The 19,218-nt window shown below is 46.9% G+C and overlaps 1 protein-coding gene across 4 annotated transcripts in view; it reads left to right on the forward strand.

Annotated features, from left to right (window-relative positions):
• NCOA1 (nuclear receptor coactivator 1) overlaps window positions 1-19,218 on the forward strand; it is a 287,343-nt gene that overhangs the window by 188,107 nt on the left and 80,018 nt on the right. For all 4 annotated transcript variants that reach the window (XM_077925384.1, XM_028725219.2, XM_028725222.2 and 1 more), the window contains one exon: window positions 974-1,140. In XM_077925384.1, coding sequence (XP_077781510.1) covers window positions 974-1,140 — 167 coding nt within the window. The remainder of the gene's footprint in view (window positions 1-973; window positions 1,141-19,218) is intronic.

Genomic DNA, 19,218 nt, shown 5'->3' on the forward strand with positions numbered 1-19,218 from the left:
CTAGCCTTACATTGTACACACTGACCATAGGAATCTGCCTTATACCCAGTCAATCCATTGGTCCCTCTAGCGCAGCCGGCAGCAGCTCTTGAGGATTTCAGGTGGAAGAGTCTCTTCCAACCTGACCTGAAGATGCCAGGGACTAAACCTGAGACCTTCTGGGCAGATGCTCCACCACTGAGCTCCAGCCCTTCCCGAGGGCAGCAACTGAATAATTGAATTGCTAACATGTAGATTCTTAGCAAGGGACGCGGGTGGCACTGAGGTCTAAACCACCGAGCCTCTTGGGCTTGCTGATCAGAAGGTCGGCGGTTCGAATCCCCGCGACGGGGTGAGCTCCCGTTGCTCTGTACCAGCTCCTACCAACCTAGCAGTTTGAAAGCATGCCAGTGCAAGTAGATAAACAGGTACCACTCCGGCGGGAAGGTAAACGGTGTTTCCGTGCACTGCTCTGGTTCGCCAGAAGCGGCTTAGTCATGCTGGCCACATGACCCGGAAAAACTGTCTGCAGACAAACGCCGGCCCCCTCAGCATGTAAAGCGAGATGAGCGCCACAACCCCAGAGTTGTCTGCGACTGGACTTAACTGTCAGGGGTCCTTTACCTTTACCTTAGATTCTTAGCAAGTTGCCGTAAGCCCTTTATCATTGCATTTTATTATTAGCTGATGCTATACGTTAGTGATACTGGTCTGGTTTTGTTTTTACTGGCGTTTGAAATGGTTATAATATGGATGGAGTTGGATCAGATAATCTTGAACTGATGCCTGGACCCTCGCTTACACATCTTGTGACTTGTTGTTTGAATGGATTCGATTGCAGTCGGGGTCATATTCACAAAACACCCACAAATATTCAAGAAACTCGCGTCCTTAATTTGGGCTGTCCTTAGTGTGAATTTTGGATTATTTTAAAGCATGCATAGGCTTTGATTACTGAGGAGCTTAGTAACTGAGCGTTGCTTTTCTCCAACAGCAATGAGAAACGGCGCAGGGAGCAAGAGAACAAATACTTGGAAGAGCTGGCAGAGCTGCTCTCAGCCAATATCGGAGAGATCGACAGCCTAAGCGTCAAACCTGACAAATGCAAGATTCTGAAGAAAACGGTTGACCAGTTTCAGCAGATGAAGAGGCTTGAACAAGGTAAATCGGCAAGGCCCTTTGGTCTTCTCTTGTTTGTCACTGGTGTGTTTGAAGGTGGCAAGTGGTTCCTAAACTTTTTCAAGCCACACACCCCTTGCTTCAGTAAACTCATACACAGTGCTCCATGGCCAATAAAAAGCATCATTCAGAATAACGGTTTGCAAAGCCATTGAGGAAGAGAATAACACAATATAATTCAAAACAATTAATTGCACATTTATTCAAACCAGTTAAAACTAGCTTAATTATTTCAACAAAATGGATGGACTTAATCCAATGATCCCAGCTTTTCGAACCACCGTTCTAAGGCAAGACTTTCACAAGGTGTGGCCTAGATCTTCCTTGGAGAGGGCGGTGCAGCAACTGAGTAATAAAAATATATGATTAAAAAACATCCTTCCACCACGGCTGAGTCCCCTTTCTAAACACCTTCCCCACAACAAAGATATAATAGCCATCTTCAAATATCTCAAGGGCTTTCACATGGAAGAAGGAACAAGCTTGTATTCTCCTGCTCGGGGGGTGGGTAGGACTCGAACCCAGGGCTTCAAGTTACAAAAAAGGAGATTCTGACTAAACATCAGGAAGAACGTTCTGACAGTAAGGGCTGTTGGATAGTGGAGCGGACTCCCTTGGGAAGTGGTGGTTTCTCCTTCGTTGGAGGTTTTTAAGCAGAGGTTGGGTGGCCTTCTGTCAGGGATGCTTTAGTTGAGATTTCTGCATTGCAGGGGGTTGGACTAGATGGCCCTTGGAGTCCCTTCCAACTCTCCAGTTCTATGATTCTTTGAAGGAGGCATTTTCCAGGGAGAGTCAGTGGCACAGAAACGGGTCAGCACAACACATGCACACCCCCCCCCCTTAACTCATTCATTCTCCCCTACAGATGCCTCCCCTGCTCTCACTCGCAATCTCTGCAAATAGGGGTTTTCAGACTGGCCTCAACTAGAATCACCGTATTTTTCGCTCTATAAGACACACCCGACCGTAAGACGCACCTAGTTTTTAGAGGAGGAAAACAAGAAAAGTCAGCAAGAGCTAACATTCTCCTTTCCCTTCCTCCCCCACAACAAACACTCTTTGGGGTGAGTGGGGCTGAGAGACTTCAGAGAAGTGGGACTAGCCCAAGGTCACCCAGCAGCTGCATGTGGAGGAGCGGAGACGCGAACCCGGTTCCCCAGATTACGAGACTACCGCTCTTAACCACTACACCACACTGGTTCTCAAGAAGCTCTGCACAGTTCTCCCTCTTGCTGTTCTGGCTTCTGGGATAGCTGTGCAGCCTGCATTCGCTCCATAAGACGCACACACATTTCCCCTTACTTTTTAGGAGGGGACAAATGTGTGTTGTGGAGTGAAAAATGTGGTAATTGTGTCATGCAAAGGAGAGAGTTCCTTCAGCACAAGCATTTCTGTTTGTCTGATGGAGCCATCTCCTAACCCTGTGCCCCATTCTGGGAGTTCTCCTAATCACCCAGAGCAAATTTGGGGGATGAGTATGGGGATACACAGAGACAGGGAGCAGCATAAGGACCTCTTGCGCTTTGCATATCTTTAGGGTGGCGAGGGTTCTGCATTTTGGTCAGCAAATTTGCAATCGCTTTGCACATTTCATGTTTAAGTGGCAACTTAAGTGTAGGTTTAAAGTATAGTGCATGGATCCTATAGTCGTGCTCATTGACAGAGGCAAAAGAAGGTGTATTGCATGAAATGGCCTTCTGTCTTTGCAAGGACTGCAGAGGTCAAGTCTCAGAACCACCTTTGCTCTCCTTGATAGAGTTTGTAACTAAATAATATTTACTTGTAGATTGTTAGGGAGATCTCCACCATCAAACCACGTCTGAAGTGTTATTGTGAACAGCCCCTTCCTTGCTTTTATTTCATTTCAGCTTCATCCAAATACGGCTTAGTTAGTAAAAAGAGGCTGTCTACAGGGGGGATTGATTTAAATTAAGGCAATTTAAACCACTGATTTAAATTGCTCAGAAAAAAGACCAATTTAAATAATTTGGTTTAAATAACGTTGCTCGTTTTTTTTAATTCATGCATTTCCTGAACAAGAGTGCATCCTAATCATCATCAGGTTTATTTTGTTAAAAATATATATATTGATAATGAGAGCTTGTACTAATGGGTTTCCATAACAATCAAAAGTGGTTCGTTTGCAACTAAATGAAGTCTTCATACTACCTAGGCTGGGAGCAGCATCCAAATCTTCTGGCCATGCAGTCCTCGGACCTTTTGCGTTTGACCATTGTCTGCTTAGAGACTGGAGTGGCAACCGGGAAATTAATAGATTTCCATTTAGCTGTAAGAAAACTTAAGTAAGACCACTCGCTTAAAGACAATGGCCATGATCCACAGCAGAATTCGGAGTGCTCGGTTGTGAGCAATTTCCCTTTCACTTCCTGGAATCACTTGCCCATGTCTTCCACATGAGAAACCCTTTCTCCTCTAAGGAGCTCATATGGTTCTCTCCATCCCCATTTAAACCTTGCAATAACCCTGTGAAGTAGGTTTGGCTGAGAGACAGTGATGGGCCCAATATCACCCAGTGAGCTTTATGACTCAGTGGGGCTTTGAACCCTGGTTTCCCGGGTCTTAGCCCAACAAACTAACCACTCCCCAACACTGGTTTCCAGAATGGAAAGTACATTTTCTCACTGCTTGGCGTGGTGGATAAAATATTCATAATTTGCAACAATAATAAATACAATACATGACCCTTTAATTTATAACACTTGTCGTAGAAGTCAAATACTTCCTACACCCCCCCCTTTTCCAGAAGAAAACAAGAATAACAACTGAATTTTTGTACCCCATCCATCTAAGTGGGTTGCTCCAGCCACTCTGAGCAGTTTCCAACATAATATACAACATCACACATTAAAAGTGGGCTTTCAGTTCACTGTGTTTGAAAGAGGATCTTGAGCTGTTACCTTCTGAAGATATTTCATTTCTTCATTCATTCACTAGATTGGTCAACCGATTAATTACATTTATATCCCGTCTTTCCTCTAGGGAACTTAAGGCAGCATACATAGTTCTCTCCTTACAAGAATTCTCACAACAACTCTTTGTGGTAGGTTAGGCCGACTATCCCAGAGTCACCCAGTGAACTTCAAGGCAGAGGCTGGGGGTTCAAACACAGACCTCCCCGCCCCCAGACAGGATCTCCTACATCTGCAGTGTGGTATAGTGGCTAGAGGACATTTCAGTGTTTACATCTTGCTATGTTACATTTGGGGACGCGTTTGGCGCTGTGGGTTAAACCACAGAGCCTAGGATCTGCCGATCAGAAGGTCAGCTGTTCGAATCCCCATGATGGGGTGAGCTCCCGTTGCTCGGTCCCTGCTCCTGCCAACCTAGCAGTTCAAAAGCACGTCAAAGTGCAAGTAGATAAATAGGTACCGCTCCGGCGGGAAGGTAAACGGTGTTTCCGTGCGCTGCTCTGGTTCGCCAGAAGTGGCTTAGTCATGCTGGCCACATGACCCGGAAGCTGCACGCCGGCTCCCTCGGCCAATAAAGCGAGATGAGCGCCGCAACCCCAGAGTCGGCCACGACTGGACCTAACGGTCAGGGGTCCCTTTACCTTTACCTATGTTACATTCAGATTTCATTTTAAACCGAGTTACAATCATACCTTATGTTACATCCGCTTCATGTTACGTTATTTCAGGTTACGTCCCGCGGCAACCCGGAAGTACCTGAAAGGGTTACTTCTGGGTTTTGCTGCTCGCGCATGCGCAGAAGACAAAACGATGTCACATGCGCAGAAGCAGCGAATCGCAACCCGTGTGTGCGCAGACGCACCATTGCGGGTTGCGTTCTTTTCATGTTGCGAACGGGCCTCCGGAACGGATCCCGTTCGCAACCAGAGGTACCACTGTACTGTTTTGGTTTTTTTAAAATGAAATTGTAACTGACATTTAAAAGTAAAACACTGGTTTTAAACCTTTCAGAATCCAGGTGTTTGTTTTTTAATAAAAAGATTAATTGTAGAAAGCGCCAGGATGCATGGGAAAGCGCCCTGAGAATCCATCCACTGGGGTCTTCCCCGTGTTGCTCAGCCTCATTCTGCATTGTCTAGCTTCCGTTTTTGGGTGGGTGGGGGCAAGAGGCATTGGGAGAGAAGCCCTTTCACAGGGTCAGTGGCTGTGGAAATATCCAGGTGGAAATAATGCATATTTCCAAAAAGAGAGAGCGAGAGAAAAGTTCCAAGAGTTTCTGTGCTCTTTCAATGGCCCTGGCGAGAGAGCGGTGCCTCTCTCCTTCCCTGCCCTCCCACTGTGGCTGAATCGCGAGCGGTTGGGAGCCTGAGAAATGGGGCTCTGCCAGCAGCTCAAGGCCTGCCCTGCAGCAGCAGTCCCTCCTTAGCTTGGAAGAAGGCGCTCCATATTTCTCCTCGAATGAAACGCTCGCCTTGTGGCACCAGCAGCTCTTTTCAAGAGACAAAGCGCTGGGCGTGGAACTTGTCAGCTTGCCTGGGAGTGAAGGCTGTGCTCAGCATCGCAAGGTGCAAAGGGGTGGGGGAGAGGGCCTCAGGCTTTTGCAAAGGAGATTTGCCGTGTCCCATAATATGCATGTTCCGATCATAATGTTTTCATGGCCTTACTCCTGTCATTTGTGCTCCTTGGAGGTAAAATACCGCGCTTGCAGGAGGCCTTGGCAACTGATGATGCCCTCCTGGTCGTTCCTGCCTCGTTGCTGCTGCTGCTGCTGCTGCTGTTGTTTAATTAGATGCCCGCACTTCTCGGGATTATTGTCAAAAGTAAAATGGATGGTTTCCACATTAGGAACCATGTTATTCCTGTCCCAAGTTAAATATAAATGTGTTGGGGACAGAGAGGTGTTGTTGGTACTTGCGAAAGTGTCTTGAGATTCTAGTCATCTGTATTCCTCACTTTCTTCCAGTGTAGAGAGTTGGCTTAATTTAAAAAAAAAAAAAAACAACAACCAACAACTGTGTGTGTCAGATTTTGTATGTTGGTATTTATGCACAATGTTTTGAATCTAATTTTGAAACAGGCCCTAGCTCAAGTGTAGCACACGTAGTTGGTGGGCAGAAGATGTTGAGTTTGTCTCTGACATGTCTAGTTGCAGGCTTATTAAAGGATAACATGACTGGTAAAGGTACAGTCAGGCTGCGTGTTTTCAGGTTGCACACTGTGCCGAACCCGGAAGTACTGGAACAGGTTACTTCCGGGTTTCAGCGCTCGCGCATGCACAGAAGCACTAAATCGCACTTTGCGCATGCGCAGAAGTGCCGAATCACAACCTCCGCGTGCGCAGGGTTGCGAACGCTGTGGGTTGCAAACGTACCTTCCGCACGGATCACATTCGCAACCCTAGCATCCACTGTATCTGTATAACACTTGAGATCTGTTCTCTGAACAGTAGGTGGTTATAACCCAGATGGACCAATGGTCTGGTGCTCTAGTGGGCAGCCGTATATCATTGGGTAAAAATGGTAATCTGATGTTAATGATATCAACCTCTGATGCTGTGAGGATATGAAAGCTTACAAGTTTCACATCAGTTTGCTGAAGTTTCACATCAGCGAGCATGGACATATTGATGGGAGTTGTAGTCCAAAATACTGGAAGGGCTGGGGAAGGCTGTGTTGGACAAATAGAAATTTACTGAACCTTTACAGTTTCTCTAAATAATTTATTTCATATTGCACTAAGGAATCTTATAGAGTATCGAAGTGAAGTTGTCTCTGCCCTTGTAGCTTTCAGGTGTGCTTTCTCAGAAGACTAACAGTGGTTGCTTAATGGGGCATTCTAGATATAACTGAAACAATCTCTTTTATCATTGCATCATTTTCCACAGCTTTTTAGACAGGAACTATCTCAAAGTTTCGGACAAGGAACTACATTTGATCCAGTTCCCTCTGCTCAAATTTTGATTTTGGCTTTGACAACTGAAAAATACTCCCTCACATGCTAAACGGTTCCTAGAGAGAAATTTTCCCTGTGCCTTTTTGTGGGTGTCAGAAGCGCCAGCCTTTCTGGAAAAACACATCATTTGGGCTGTATATGCAGGAAACACACCCATGGTACCTACGGGACCGCATCTCCTGGTATGCCCAACGGAGGACCTTAAGCTCCGCAAATGACAACACTTTGGAGGTCCCAAGTCGGAAGGTGGTTAGACTGCTCTCAACTAGGGCCAGGGCCTTTTCAGTACTGGCCCTGACTTGGTGGAGCACTCTGTCACAAGAGACTAGGGCCCTGCAGGACTTGGCATCTTTCCGCAGGGCCTGCAAGACAGAGCTGTTCCGCTTAGCCTTTGATTTGGACTCAGTCTGACCCTTATGTTTCCCTCCCCTTGTGGTTTTGATCTGTGAGCTACTTTTAAAATGAGGCTGCATTTTAAATTGCATTTTAACCTGTATTTTAAACTGGGTTTTTCCCCCCTATTATGTTTTTACTGTAATTTTACTGGTGTTAGCCGCCCTGAGCCTAGCTCTGGCTGGGGAGGGCAGGGTATCAATAAATTTTATTATTATTATTGTCCCTTCCGTTGCTTCCTGTTGCCTCAGGAGTGATTCTGTGGAACCCAGAGGTCAGACAGAATTTAGACAGGGCAGGTAGTTTGGAAACTCCTGTTTGGTATGGAGGGGTGTCACATTTCATGCACATTACAGATGAAACTAGAAGGGAGTTTCTTATCAGGTAAGTGCTTGAGAGTCTCCCGCTTATTGCCTCTTCAGCAGTCATTAGTTTTCTTGGCAGGGCACAGCATGGCTGAACATTAACGAGAGCAAGAGCTACTACACGGAGTGGTTCCTTGAGCTTTGCTCTCCATTACCAGCTGGTCTCATTTCTGCTGACCATGTTGTTTGTGGGGGTGGGAGGGTTGGAGGAAGGAAATTGCACCTTTTCAGTTTCGCTCCATTTAACTCTGGGCTGTTGGGCACGAGACGATGGCAGAATAGTATCTTAGGCAGGGATTGGGAGGCCGGATGCGGCCCACAACATCTTTAAATCCACCCTGTGGCCTCCCCTCTCCAGCTCTACCTCTAACAGAGCAGTTAGGTTTGCTTTATTATTTGAAAGCTTACTAGCTATACAGGAGGGGACGCAGGTGGCGCTGTGCCTTAAACCACAGAGCCTAGGACTTGCAGATCAGAAGGTCGGCGGTTCGAATCCCCGTGACGGGGTGAGCTCCCGTTGCTCCGTCCCTGCTGCCCACCTAGCAGTTTGAAAGCACGTCAAAGTGCAAGTAGATAAATAGGTACTGCTCCGGTGGGAAGGTAAACAGTGTTTCCGTGCGCTGCTCTGGTTCGCCAGAAGCGGCTTAGTCATGCTGGCCACATGACCCGGAAGCTGTACACCGGCTCCCTCGGCCAGTAAAGCGAGATGAGCGCCGCAACCCCAGAGTCGGCCACGACTGCACCTAATGCTCAGGGGTCCCTTTACCTTTACCTAGCTATACAGTAAGATCTTCTATCTTAAACGTGGGAGATGAATGAATTGCGGGGGGAGGGGGAATGGGTGAACTGGATGCATGCATCTGAGTGTGAGACATCAAGAAGGTGTCTGTGGCCTCATTCACCTTTTGGGCTGCAGCCCTGTCCATTGCTGGCATGCCTTTTCCAGCAGGTATTAGCACCAATTTGTGCATTAGATTTCTGTTTTTGCTCATTGGTGATCTTCCACCTCTGGATACCCAGGGAAATGTGATGTGCGGATATGGTTCACACTGCAGCCCTTGGAGGTTAAGCAGATTATATACTTGAGAAAAGTACCACTATTAGGTCTGTTTATGGTTTCCCTGCCCCCCCCCCCAGCTTTGCTCTCCTAAGCATAAGGCGCAGGAGTCTTTAGTAAAAGACTGGGGACAGGTGGGTCTTGTAGAGTTTTGGCTGGGGCGGAGAGACTGTTGGGTGAAAGGGTAAGGAGAGAAGGTGGGGACTGGGCTCCATGTTCAGGTCCTGGAGGCAAGAAAAAGAGAAGGAGCCCTGCTCCCCTCCTTGTGATTTCCAGAGGTGTTTGGCTGGCAGCTGTTGAAAACGGAATGCTGGACTAGGAAAAGCCTTGGACGGATTCAGCAAGGAAGTTCCTACTGAGCTCTGGTCCTGGTGGGGGCACAGGAGAATCAGAACTCAGTACTCACCTGCTGCCTTCTGCAAGATTAAGGCCTAGAGATGTTTGTTCAAGAGGGGGCAGAAGGACATGGATATTTGGATGTAAGGTAAAGCGGTGGTGATTGTAGGGAGTTAAGAAACATAAAGAGGGATGTGGGTGGCGCTGTGGGTTAAACCACAGAGCCTAGGACTTGCCGATCATAAGGTTGGCGGTTCGAATCCCCGCAATGGGGTGAGCTCCCATTGCTCGGTCCCTGCTCCTGCCCACCTAGCAGTTCGAAAGCACGTCAAAGTGCAAGTAGATAAATAGGTACCGCTCCGGCGGAAAGGTAAACGGCGTTTACGTGCGCTGCTCTGGTTCGCCAGAAGCAGCTTAGTCATGCTGGCCACATGACCCGGAAGCTGTACGCCTTGCCTAGCCTTCCTGACACCTGCACGTTTATCTGATGCCCTACTCCTTTCTAAGCCGTTGTCCACATTCAGTGAGGAATAGAATCTTGCAGTGTTGTTTGAAAATTGAAACTTAAGGTCTCGGAATAATTCTGCATGTTGTTGTTCTTGTTGTTTTTCAGTTTGCCATGAATATTCAGAGGCATAAAATGCACAGACCCAGGCAGAATTCAGAGCCTTAGACAAAGCAGTAGAACAGTTTTCATTGCAAAGATAGGATGTGGTGCAGTGAGTTGCCTGGCAGAGTTGCATGTGGGGGCAGCAGAAGCCTAATGAGCTGCAATCTTGTTTGCTCAGCTGCAGAAGAGTCAGATGCCACCAGTCACTCTGCAGTGAAACTTAGGGGCTCCTTCTCCCCACTCTGCTTGTGGTTGGAGCCGGGATGCTTCAGGAACCCACCAGGAGTGATGAGTGGTGCAAAGGAAATGCCTTTCAGAGCTCTAGGACACAGGCCAACTGATGCAGAAGAGATGATGAAGCTGACTTCATTAGAGCTTGTAAATGCTTCCTTCCTGGAGCAGAAAGAGCTATAAACATGTGCAGCTACGTTACCTGTTAATTATTACTATGCTCTGTTTCCTCTCCTTTCCTGGGCTGCTTCCTTATGAAGGTCTACAGCAGGAATTCACCAGGGCAGAGATCCTGGTTCAGACCGTCCCAGTGTCCCGGATTGTTAGGGCAATGTAGAGCTGATCCACTTGCTTGCAGACAGTTTGAAGGGAAGGTCTCTTTCCCCAGGAGTAAATATTACTGTCCTCTGATGAGTGTTCAGACACCATGATTTCCTTTCCCCTCCACACTTCTGCTACCATCTGTTTCAAAGAAAGATTTAGCTCCGCCAAGGCTCTGTGGCTTAGCTGTACGGATCCCTTCCCAGGGTTGAGCATAACCTGGAAAAGAAAAATAATTTTACACAATTTTAGCCGATGTGATTGATCTGTGCTGTGCTTACTTATTGGCGGCACTCTATATACGGTCTGAATTGTAGGCCCTCTGACATTCAAAACCAGAAGCCAGGGCTAACAAGGTTCCTGGCTGCAAATAAGTTCAGGGAATAGCTAAGTAGGAAAAGAGAGACTGGCTGCTGTGGAATTTCTAATGCAGCGAAGGGAGGGATTTTCAGATAAAGAGACACCCCCCCCCCCAAAAAAAAATCCCCTTCAAATTCCATAAGCAGAAATTTTTAATGGATGTTTCTCCGGCATCGAGAGCGCTAATTGGAGCTCTCTGCAAACAGCAGAGCTGCGGAGCAGCAGGTGGAAGTTAGCAATGAATGGAAACAATCCACAGTTCAGTCTCCCCTCGCCAAGTGCTCCCCAGAGGCAGTTCCTCCTGCTGACCGATTTCAAAGCTTGCCCCTCGTGAAGAGGTGAGAGGGCAGCTCTTCCTCTTCCTCCCCAGCCGAGAGCATCTCATTTCTTTCTCTCCCTCGGAATTAGAGGGAGGAGCCCAAGGGAGAACACAGGAGGCCTTCTGAATCCACCCCGCGTGCCTATACATCAGCGGAGGCCTCCGCCGCCGCCAGAGCTTTGCATGCTGGGCTGCTGTTTGAAAGTATCAAGCAAAGGCTTTTAGAGCGGCTTTCCCGGGGCTGGAGCCCTTCCAAGGCTAGTAATGTACAGTTGGCAGGACACGGAGTTTGCGGCGGTGGCAGCAGCCTGGGTGCATCTGCCAAGACAGCCATAAACCAGGCAAAGGAAGGGGCCAGGCAGTTAATTTTTCAGCACTCCGCCATCCCACAAAAGTTGCATGGCGATCCTGAGCCAGTGAGGCTCCGTGAATGCTGCTTTTCAAGCACTCGGCGCCCCAGTTTGCCAGAGAGCAGAAGAAAAGCTCTCTTGATGAAGTCATAATTTTGCTGGGTTAGAGGTTTTTTTTGCAAGTGGATGAGGAAGGAGGTTTGAATGTCTGCACCCTGGAGAAAGCAGTGTTGCTTGCTGCTGATCCGTCTTGCATAGGACCCCTCTGGTTACGAGAGTCCTTTGCTGGTCAAGGCCAAGGTCCACGAAGCCCAGCACTGAGTTTCCCAAAGCAGCAACCTAAAGCTTTTCCTGCAATAGCAGTTTACATGCAGCGTCAATCTACCAAATTGTGTCATCTCTGAGAAGCTTTCCTCTCCCGCCCCCCACCCACAAAGTGTACCAGACTGACTCTGTTCCCACCACTGGCCACGAGCTGCAAAGTGATCCCCACCTTCCCAAAAAAGAGGCTTAAGATGGAGAGCATCCTGATGGATTGCAACCCATGCCAATTAATGTATGTTGGGTGCCATTCGAATTCTCTTCCTCAAGCACCAGAAATGTTTAGAGCAGTCCTAGTCATGCTCCCTTCCAAAGCTGTTTTTTGACCCATATCTGCCCGGGTTGCGTCAACAAGGCGCACCTCTCCTGCAACACTTGCTGCTGCTTCTCTTTGCTGCCTGTGGATCGTGGGCTGGGACAGACCCAGAGGTGATCTTGCTCAGCCTCCAGCCCTTTGGCAGCATCTGCCTGTTATCTCCCATATGGATTAATTTACATCCCCTTAATTAAAGCAGGCCGCGGCTTGATTTAATTAAATTTTCCAGGACTATTGACAAACTTTAAATCAATCAAATAAAATCAGGCCGAAAGAATGCACACTGAAACCGGACACCCTTAAAAGCTTAAACCATGGCCACTGAAAGCCAGCAGTGTTGATCTGCTAATAAAACAGGAGCAACATAGAAAGGCTGCCTTATAACAGTTTTGGCATTGGTCCATCTTGCGCAGTATTGTCTACTTTGACTGGCAACGACTTTCCAGGATTTCAGACACAAGTCATTCTCCGCATTTACCTGGAGATGACAGGGGATTGAACCCGTGGCCTTTTGCATGAAAGGCCTGTGCTGCAGCCCTTCAAATGAGAATTGCCTGGTGGGTCAGGCACCTCTCCTCGTGCAGCACCCCATGTCCCACAGAGTCCAGGTGCATGCGTCCCCCCGCCCTTTAAAAAATAAATCCATCCTGAACTTTTAAAGCAGGATTTGAATACATCAGATTTTTCTTTTGGAAGGAATCAAACTTGGACACCCAAGTTAAATCTGAAAATTACTTTTCGCAGTTGTGGATTTGCATGTGTTTGTTCAGCAGTGTTAATCCCTTTTAAATTCCCTGCTGGAACACAACTGCTTTTGTTAAAGTTTTTGATTTCACACCTGGTTCTTTCTTCCAAAACATTACTTAAAGAGAGAGAGAGAGAGAGAGCGCTCCGTAGAAGAGCTTTGCGGCAGAGTAGACTGGTGACTGGGAGTGGCTGCCGAGACCATATAACACTGGTCCTGAAAGATCTTCATTGGCTCCCAGTACATTTCTGAGTACAATTCAAAGTGTTGGTGCTGACCTAAATGGCCTTGGTCCTGTATACCTGAAGGAGCATCTCGACCCCCATCGTTCAGCCCGGACACTGAGGTCCAGCGCCAAGGGCCTTCTGGCGGTTCCCTCACTGTGAGAAGCCAAGTTACAGGGAACCAGGCAGAGAGCCTTCTCAGTGGTGGCACCCGCCCTGTGAAATGCCCTCCCAGCAGATGTCAAGGCAATAAACAACTATTTTACTTTTAAAAGACAACTGAAAGCGGCTCTGTTTAGGGAAGTTTTTAATGTCTGATGTTTTATCGTGTTTTTAATATTCAGTTGGAAGCCACTCAGAGTGACTGGGGAAGCCCAGCCAGATGGGTAGGGTATAAATAATAAATTATTATTATTATTTGCCCAGGAATGAACCAAGTCTGGGTGTTTCAGGTGACTATTGTCTGTTTCTGCATTCTGCACAGCATCAAGTCCCCTGATTTAGACCCCTGCATTTTCCTCCTGCAGCGATGAGGCCATGGGATGATAGATTTGGAGAGGTACAGTCAGGGTGCTGTGCACAGGAGCTAGTTTGCAGTGTCTGGCTGGCTTTTTGGGGAGATAATCTGCTGAATTAGCAGCCTTGATGCCACAAGGCAATCCACATGTTCTTGAATCTTATAAGAACTTTACTGCTTTTGTTACTCTCGTGCTAAGAATCATAGTTGACAGTTAGAATCACCATTATTCTCCATCATTATTACTGCTGCCCACTGTGTTTATGAAGAAGGAGTTTAAAAAGAATTATGCTTACTGTATGCAAGCTTGATCAGCAGAGTGGTTGCAGACCTCTGACTTGCAAATTAAGGGGATTTGAAATTAAATAAAGGATTTTAAATCAACGCGTTTGGTGGTGCCACATTAAAGGTTATGTCATATCTAAAATTGGATCATGATCTTATCAGAGCTTGATTGTCAGTCTAAATCTAATCGTGTCAGACGATTCCATTGAATTTTAATGGAGTTCTCCTCTTTCCTTTTTGATTTAAAGGAAACCAAAATTGTGAATCGATTCATGCGTTCCATAAGAGGCACTCTGTGTTCCCCATGCTTTGGAATGAAACAGATAAGGAAGATCTCATATTTCTATGTTCCACTCTATTCAAAATGTGACCAGGACTTGGCAGGGGGTTCTTTTAGGGAGGGGGGCTGAGGGAGACACAAGAGGCTCATAAGACAGTATGGAGAGAGTGGACATAGAACTGGACATCTTTCTCAAATTGCCAGAACTGTGTCATCTAATCAGGTTACTGACCAATAGGTTACAAAGTAAAACCAGAAAATAATGGTTAATAACCAGTTCTAACCTGGGTATTGCTTCCCTTAAAGGACCACTTGCACAGTTTGGGGGTGCTCCTGGACCCACTGTTTCCCCTTGATGTGCCAGTGCCAGTTGCCCTGGTGGAAGCAAGCTGGGCATTGTCTGAGAGCACATGGTAACCTAGAGGCAGAGACTGCATAGCAACTGAACAGGCCAGGAACCAGAGTTTGGATTTGGATTTGATATCCCGCTTTATCACTACCCGAAGGAGTCTCAAAGCGGCTAACATTCTCCTTTCCCTTCCTCCCCCACAACAAACACTCTGTGAGGTGAGTGGGGCTGAGAGACTTCAGAGAAGTGTGACTGGCCCAAGGTCACCCAGCAGCTGCATGTGGAGGAGCGGGGAAGCGAACCCAGTTCACCAGATTACGAGTCCACTGCTCTTAACCACTACACCACATTGGCTCCAGAGTGAGTGAGAAGCAGGTGTTTCAGAACCCTGGACAGGCCCATGGGAAGAGACGGCTTGTATTGGGATGGACAGGGATTGAGTTCCGATACTTAACAGTATTGAAGCCTGAGGAGTTCTGCATCCTTGCTGGAAAGTGGAGACCCTTAAAGAGGCAGCCATTTGGCCTGAAGCCTGGCACTCAAATCGCCTCTCCTGGGTCTTGTTGAAGTTGTGCACAGACTTGGCTGCACAAGAGGGTCTTGGAGCAAAGATCCTGAGCCCTTGGAGAGGTCCCACTTGAAAGGGGGTAGTCACTTGGGGCTTTAGTTGAGGTGTCTCAGGTATAGAAGGTCCTTGTTTGCTGGTCTCGGGCCCAGTGATGTCCAAGTCCTGTTCCAGGGTGCCTGCTCCTGCCTCTCCTGAGTCCATTGGTTCCTCTTCCTCCAGGTCCAAGAACAGTGATTAGGAGTGCCTTTTACCAGCGTCCTTTGATTTGCCAGTCACCTTTTCTCTCCTCCTCTCCTCCCCCTTCCTTCCAGTTCTACAGACTAGTAAACTGGGATTGTTTTCATGAAGTGCCAGCATTGGGACATACCAGTCCTCTGCACCCTGTACAGTGGTACCTCGGGATGCGAACAGGATCCGTTCTGGAGCCCTGTTTGCATCCTGAATAGAACGTAAGACGCGTCTGTGTGTGTGCGGGGCAGGTTTTGCTGCTTCTGCGCATGCACGTGATGTCATTTTGACCGTCTGCGCATGCGCGAGCGACGAAACCTAGAAGTAACACACTCCGTTACTTCCGGGTCGCCACAGAGCGCAACCCGAAAATACTTATCCTGAAGCATATTTATCCTGAGCTATGACTGTACTTGCCTGGGTGCTACTGTGTTTTGCAGCTTCCAGACTCTCAACCAGCCACCTGCAGCCATGTATAAGCAAGAGATTTTTTTAGCATGCTGCTGCAAAGCACATCCTCTGTAAAGGAGCCGTGTTTTTCCCCCTCGGGTCATGAATTCCAGTGAGCCGGCAAACTCCTCCACCCCTTTATTTCAGTAGGGCTGAGTTGCTGCCCCCATCTATAAAAACTGGCCTCCCTGTCTCCTCCCCTTGAATCTGGCTTCTATCAGGGATTGATTTCAGATACAAACTCCAGTCACTGCTGTAAAATTCTGTCTGCGCAGCAGCGCTGGGCACTTTGCTCTGCGTGTGTTTATTTTATAGAGCCCTCCCTCCTATGAAGCAAGTCAATAAAATTCTAATTCATCTGCTGACAGTTTCAATCTACTTGACAGCTAAATATATAGAACAAGGGGAAGGGGAGACGATGAAGGCAGGGGAGGAATTGCCCCTGCGTCTTCCCTCATCCAGGCCTGTACAATTTCTGCAGGCTCACTATTCTGCCATGCAAGATGAGAGGCTGGCAATGGGCACAAAATGTGATATCTAGAACCCCCAGTTTCCCCCCAAGTCCCCACTGAATTTGACACTGGCATCAGAAAAAAAGAGGAGTTGGGAGTCTCAGCTGTGCTTTGCTGGTCTTTTCTATTCCCTGGACTTGAATGGGCTCTGAAGAGTTGGCCTTTAAGGGCTGAAATACCTGCCTTCTGTCCTGCCCCAGTATGGGTCACATTCAGACCACGAATGCGATAGTCCAAGCCTTGGCGCCACTGCCTTCATGCTCCTTACCAGATATCTGGAGGAAAACTAAATAATCATTGAAGTCCCCATTACTGGAAACAGCACTGTGTTAACCTTTGGGGAGAGCTTGCACTCTCAAGTGGAGTTTCTGACATGAAATGTTGAATTGCATGTTTACATTCCCCAAGTGGTTTCTTATCAGAGCCGGAAGCAATAATGAAAGAGCAGATAACACTGAGGTGACCAGTCTTAACCACTCGGCCCCGCTTTGAATGCTGAAGTCTGACTGGGATCAGGCCCGGTGCCTCTAAGGCTCTGTTTCATGTCTGAAAGCTCTCTAGCCATGCCCTGAATCGTCTTTGCTCTGGCCAGAAGCACTGTGTAATGAGAACACAAGAAGAGCTTGCTGGATCAGGCCAATGGCCCCTCTAGTCCCGCATCCTGTTCCCACAGTGGCCAACCAGATGCCTGTGGAACACCTTCAAGCAGGATTCGAGCACAAGAGCAGCTCTCCCTGTGATTTCTTTCCCCCCCTCAAATTTTTTTATTCATTTTGTAACACAACTAAACAACACAAACACACACACACAAAAACCCAATGCAAACAAATTCTTATCTTATCCTTATTTTTTCTAAACATTTTTAGGTGGGCTTCCACCAGTCTCCACTATCTGATTTTCATTTTTCCTCATCTTTAGCAGTTTACATATATCACAATTTTTAACCATTTTTTAAAATCACACTTTACCATAAAAATCTTCACATTTTATCACAAATACAGTGGTACCTCGGGTTACATATGCTTCACATTACATATGCTTCAGGTTACAGACTCCGCTAACCCAGAAATATTACCTCGGGTTAAGAACTTTGCTTCAGGATGAGAACAGATATCGTTCTCCGGCGGTGCGACGGCAGCAGGAGGCCCCATTAGCTAAAGTGGTGCTTCAGGTTAAGAACAATTTCAGGTTAAGAACGGACCTCCGGAATGAATTAAGTACTTAACCCGAGGTACCACTGTAATACTATTTTAAAATACACTATCTTTTACTTCTAACCCTACAGCCTATATCCACTTCCAAAGCTATTCTAAGAATTAAATATTAACATATTTTTTCAGATATTCTTTAAAGTTTTTCCAATCTTCTTCCACCGTCTCTTCTCTCTGGTCTCGGAGTCTCCCGGTCAGTTCGGCAAGTTCCATATTGTCCATCATCTTCTACTGCCATTCTTCGACAGTTGGTAAATCTTGTTTCTTCCAATTCTTTGCTAATATTCCTGCAGCTGTTGCGGCATACAGGAAAAAAGTAACATCCTTTTTGGGGATTTCACCTCCCACTATACCAAGTAAAAGGGCTTCTGGTTTCTTAATAAATGTGTTTTTCAACACTTTTTTCAGTTCATTATAAATCCTTTCCCAGAAGTCTTTTACCTTGGGGCACGTCCACCACATGGACGTGGTCCTAACCAATGTTGGTCCTAACCAATGTTGATGACCTGGTTAGTGGGGTAGAAGTGGAAGGATCATTAGGCGCGAGTGATCATGCTCTTCTGAAGTTTACTATACAGCGGAAAGGAGCAGCCAAGCATACTAGGACTCAATTTCTCGACTTTAAGAAAGCCGACTTCATAAAGCTTAGGGAAGTGCTGGGTGAGATCCCATGGACAGTAATACTAAAAGGAAAGGGAGTTCAAGATGGCTGGGAGTTTGTTAAGAGGGAGATAGTAAAAGCACAACTTCAGGCAATACCAATGAGACGGAAACATGGAAGGTGCCTAAAGAAGCCAGGGTGGCTATCTAAAGAACTTTTAACTGAGTTAAGATTAAAAAAGGATGTGTACAAAAAATGGAAAAGGGGGGAAACCACCAAAGAGGAATTCAAACAAATAGCCAGCACGTGTAGACACAAAGTCAGAAAAGCTAAAGCACAAAATGAACTCAGGCTTGCTAGAGAGGTTAAAAGCAACAAAAAAGGCTTTTATGGGTATGTTCGTAGCAAAAGGAAGAACAAAGAAACCGTGGGGTCACTCAGAGGAGAAGATGGTGAAATGCAAACAGGGGACACAGAAAGGGCTGAACTCCTCAATGCCTTCTTTGCCTCAGTCTTCTCCGATAAAGAAAACAATGCCCGACCTGAAGAATTTGGAGCAAATGATTCAGCAGAGGAAACACAGCCCAGAATAACTAAGGAGATAGTACAAGAATACTTGGCTAGTCTAGATGTATTCAAGTCTCCAGGGCCAGATGAACTGCATCCAAGAGTATTAAAAGAACTGGCAGATGTGATTTCAGAACCACTGGCAGTCATCTTTGAGAATTCCTGGAGAACAGGCGAAGTCCCGGCAGACTGGAGGAGGGCAAATGTTGTCCCTATTTTCAAAAAGGGGAAAAGAGAGGACCCAAATAATTACCGCCCAGTCAGTCTGACATCAATACCAGGGAAGATTCTGGAGCAGATCATTAAGCAAACAGTCTGTGAGCACCTAGAAAGGAATGCTGTGATCACCAATAGTCAGCATGGATTTCTGAAAAATAAGTCATGTCAGACTAACCTGATCTCGTTTTTTGACAGAATTACAAGCCTGGTAGATGAAGGGAACGCAGTGGATGTAGTCTACCTTGATTTCAGCAAGGCATTTGACAAGGTGCCCCATGATATTCTTGTAAAGAAGCTGGTAAAATGCGGTCTTGATTATGCTACCACTCAGTGGATTTGTAACTGGCTGACTGACCGAACCCAAAGGGTGCTCATCAATGGTTCCTCTTCATCCTGGAGAAGAGTGACTAGTGGGGTGCCACAGGGTTCTGTCTTGGGCCCGG

This window comes from Podarcis muralis, chromosome 3 (genome assembly GCF_964188315.1).
Source record: "Podarcis muralis chromosome 3, rPodMur119.hap1.1, whole genome shotgun sequence".
Lineage (NCBI taxonomy): Eukaryota > Metazoa > Chordata > Lepidosauria > Squamata > Lacertidae > Podarcis > Podarcis muralis.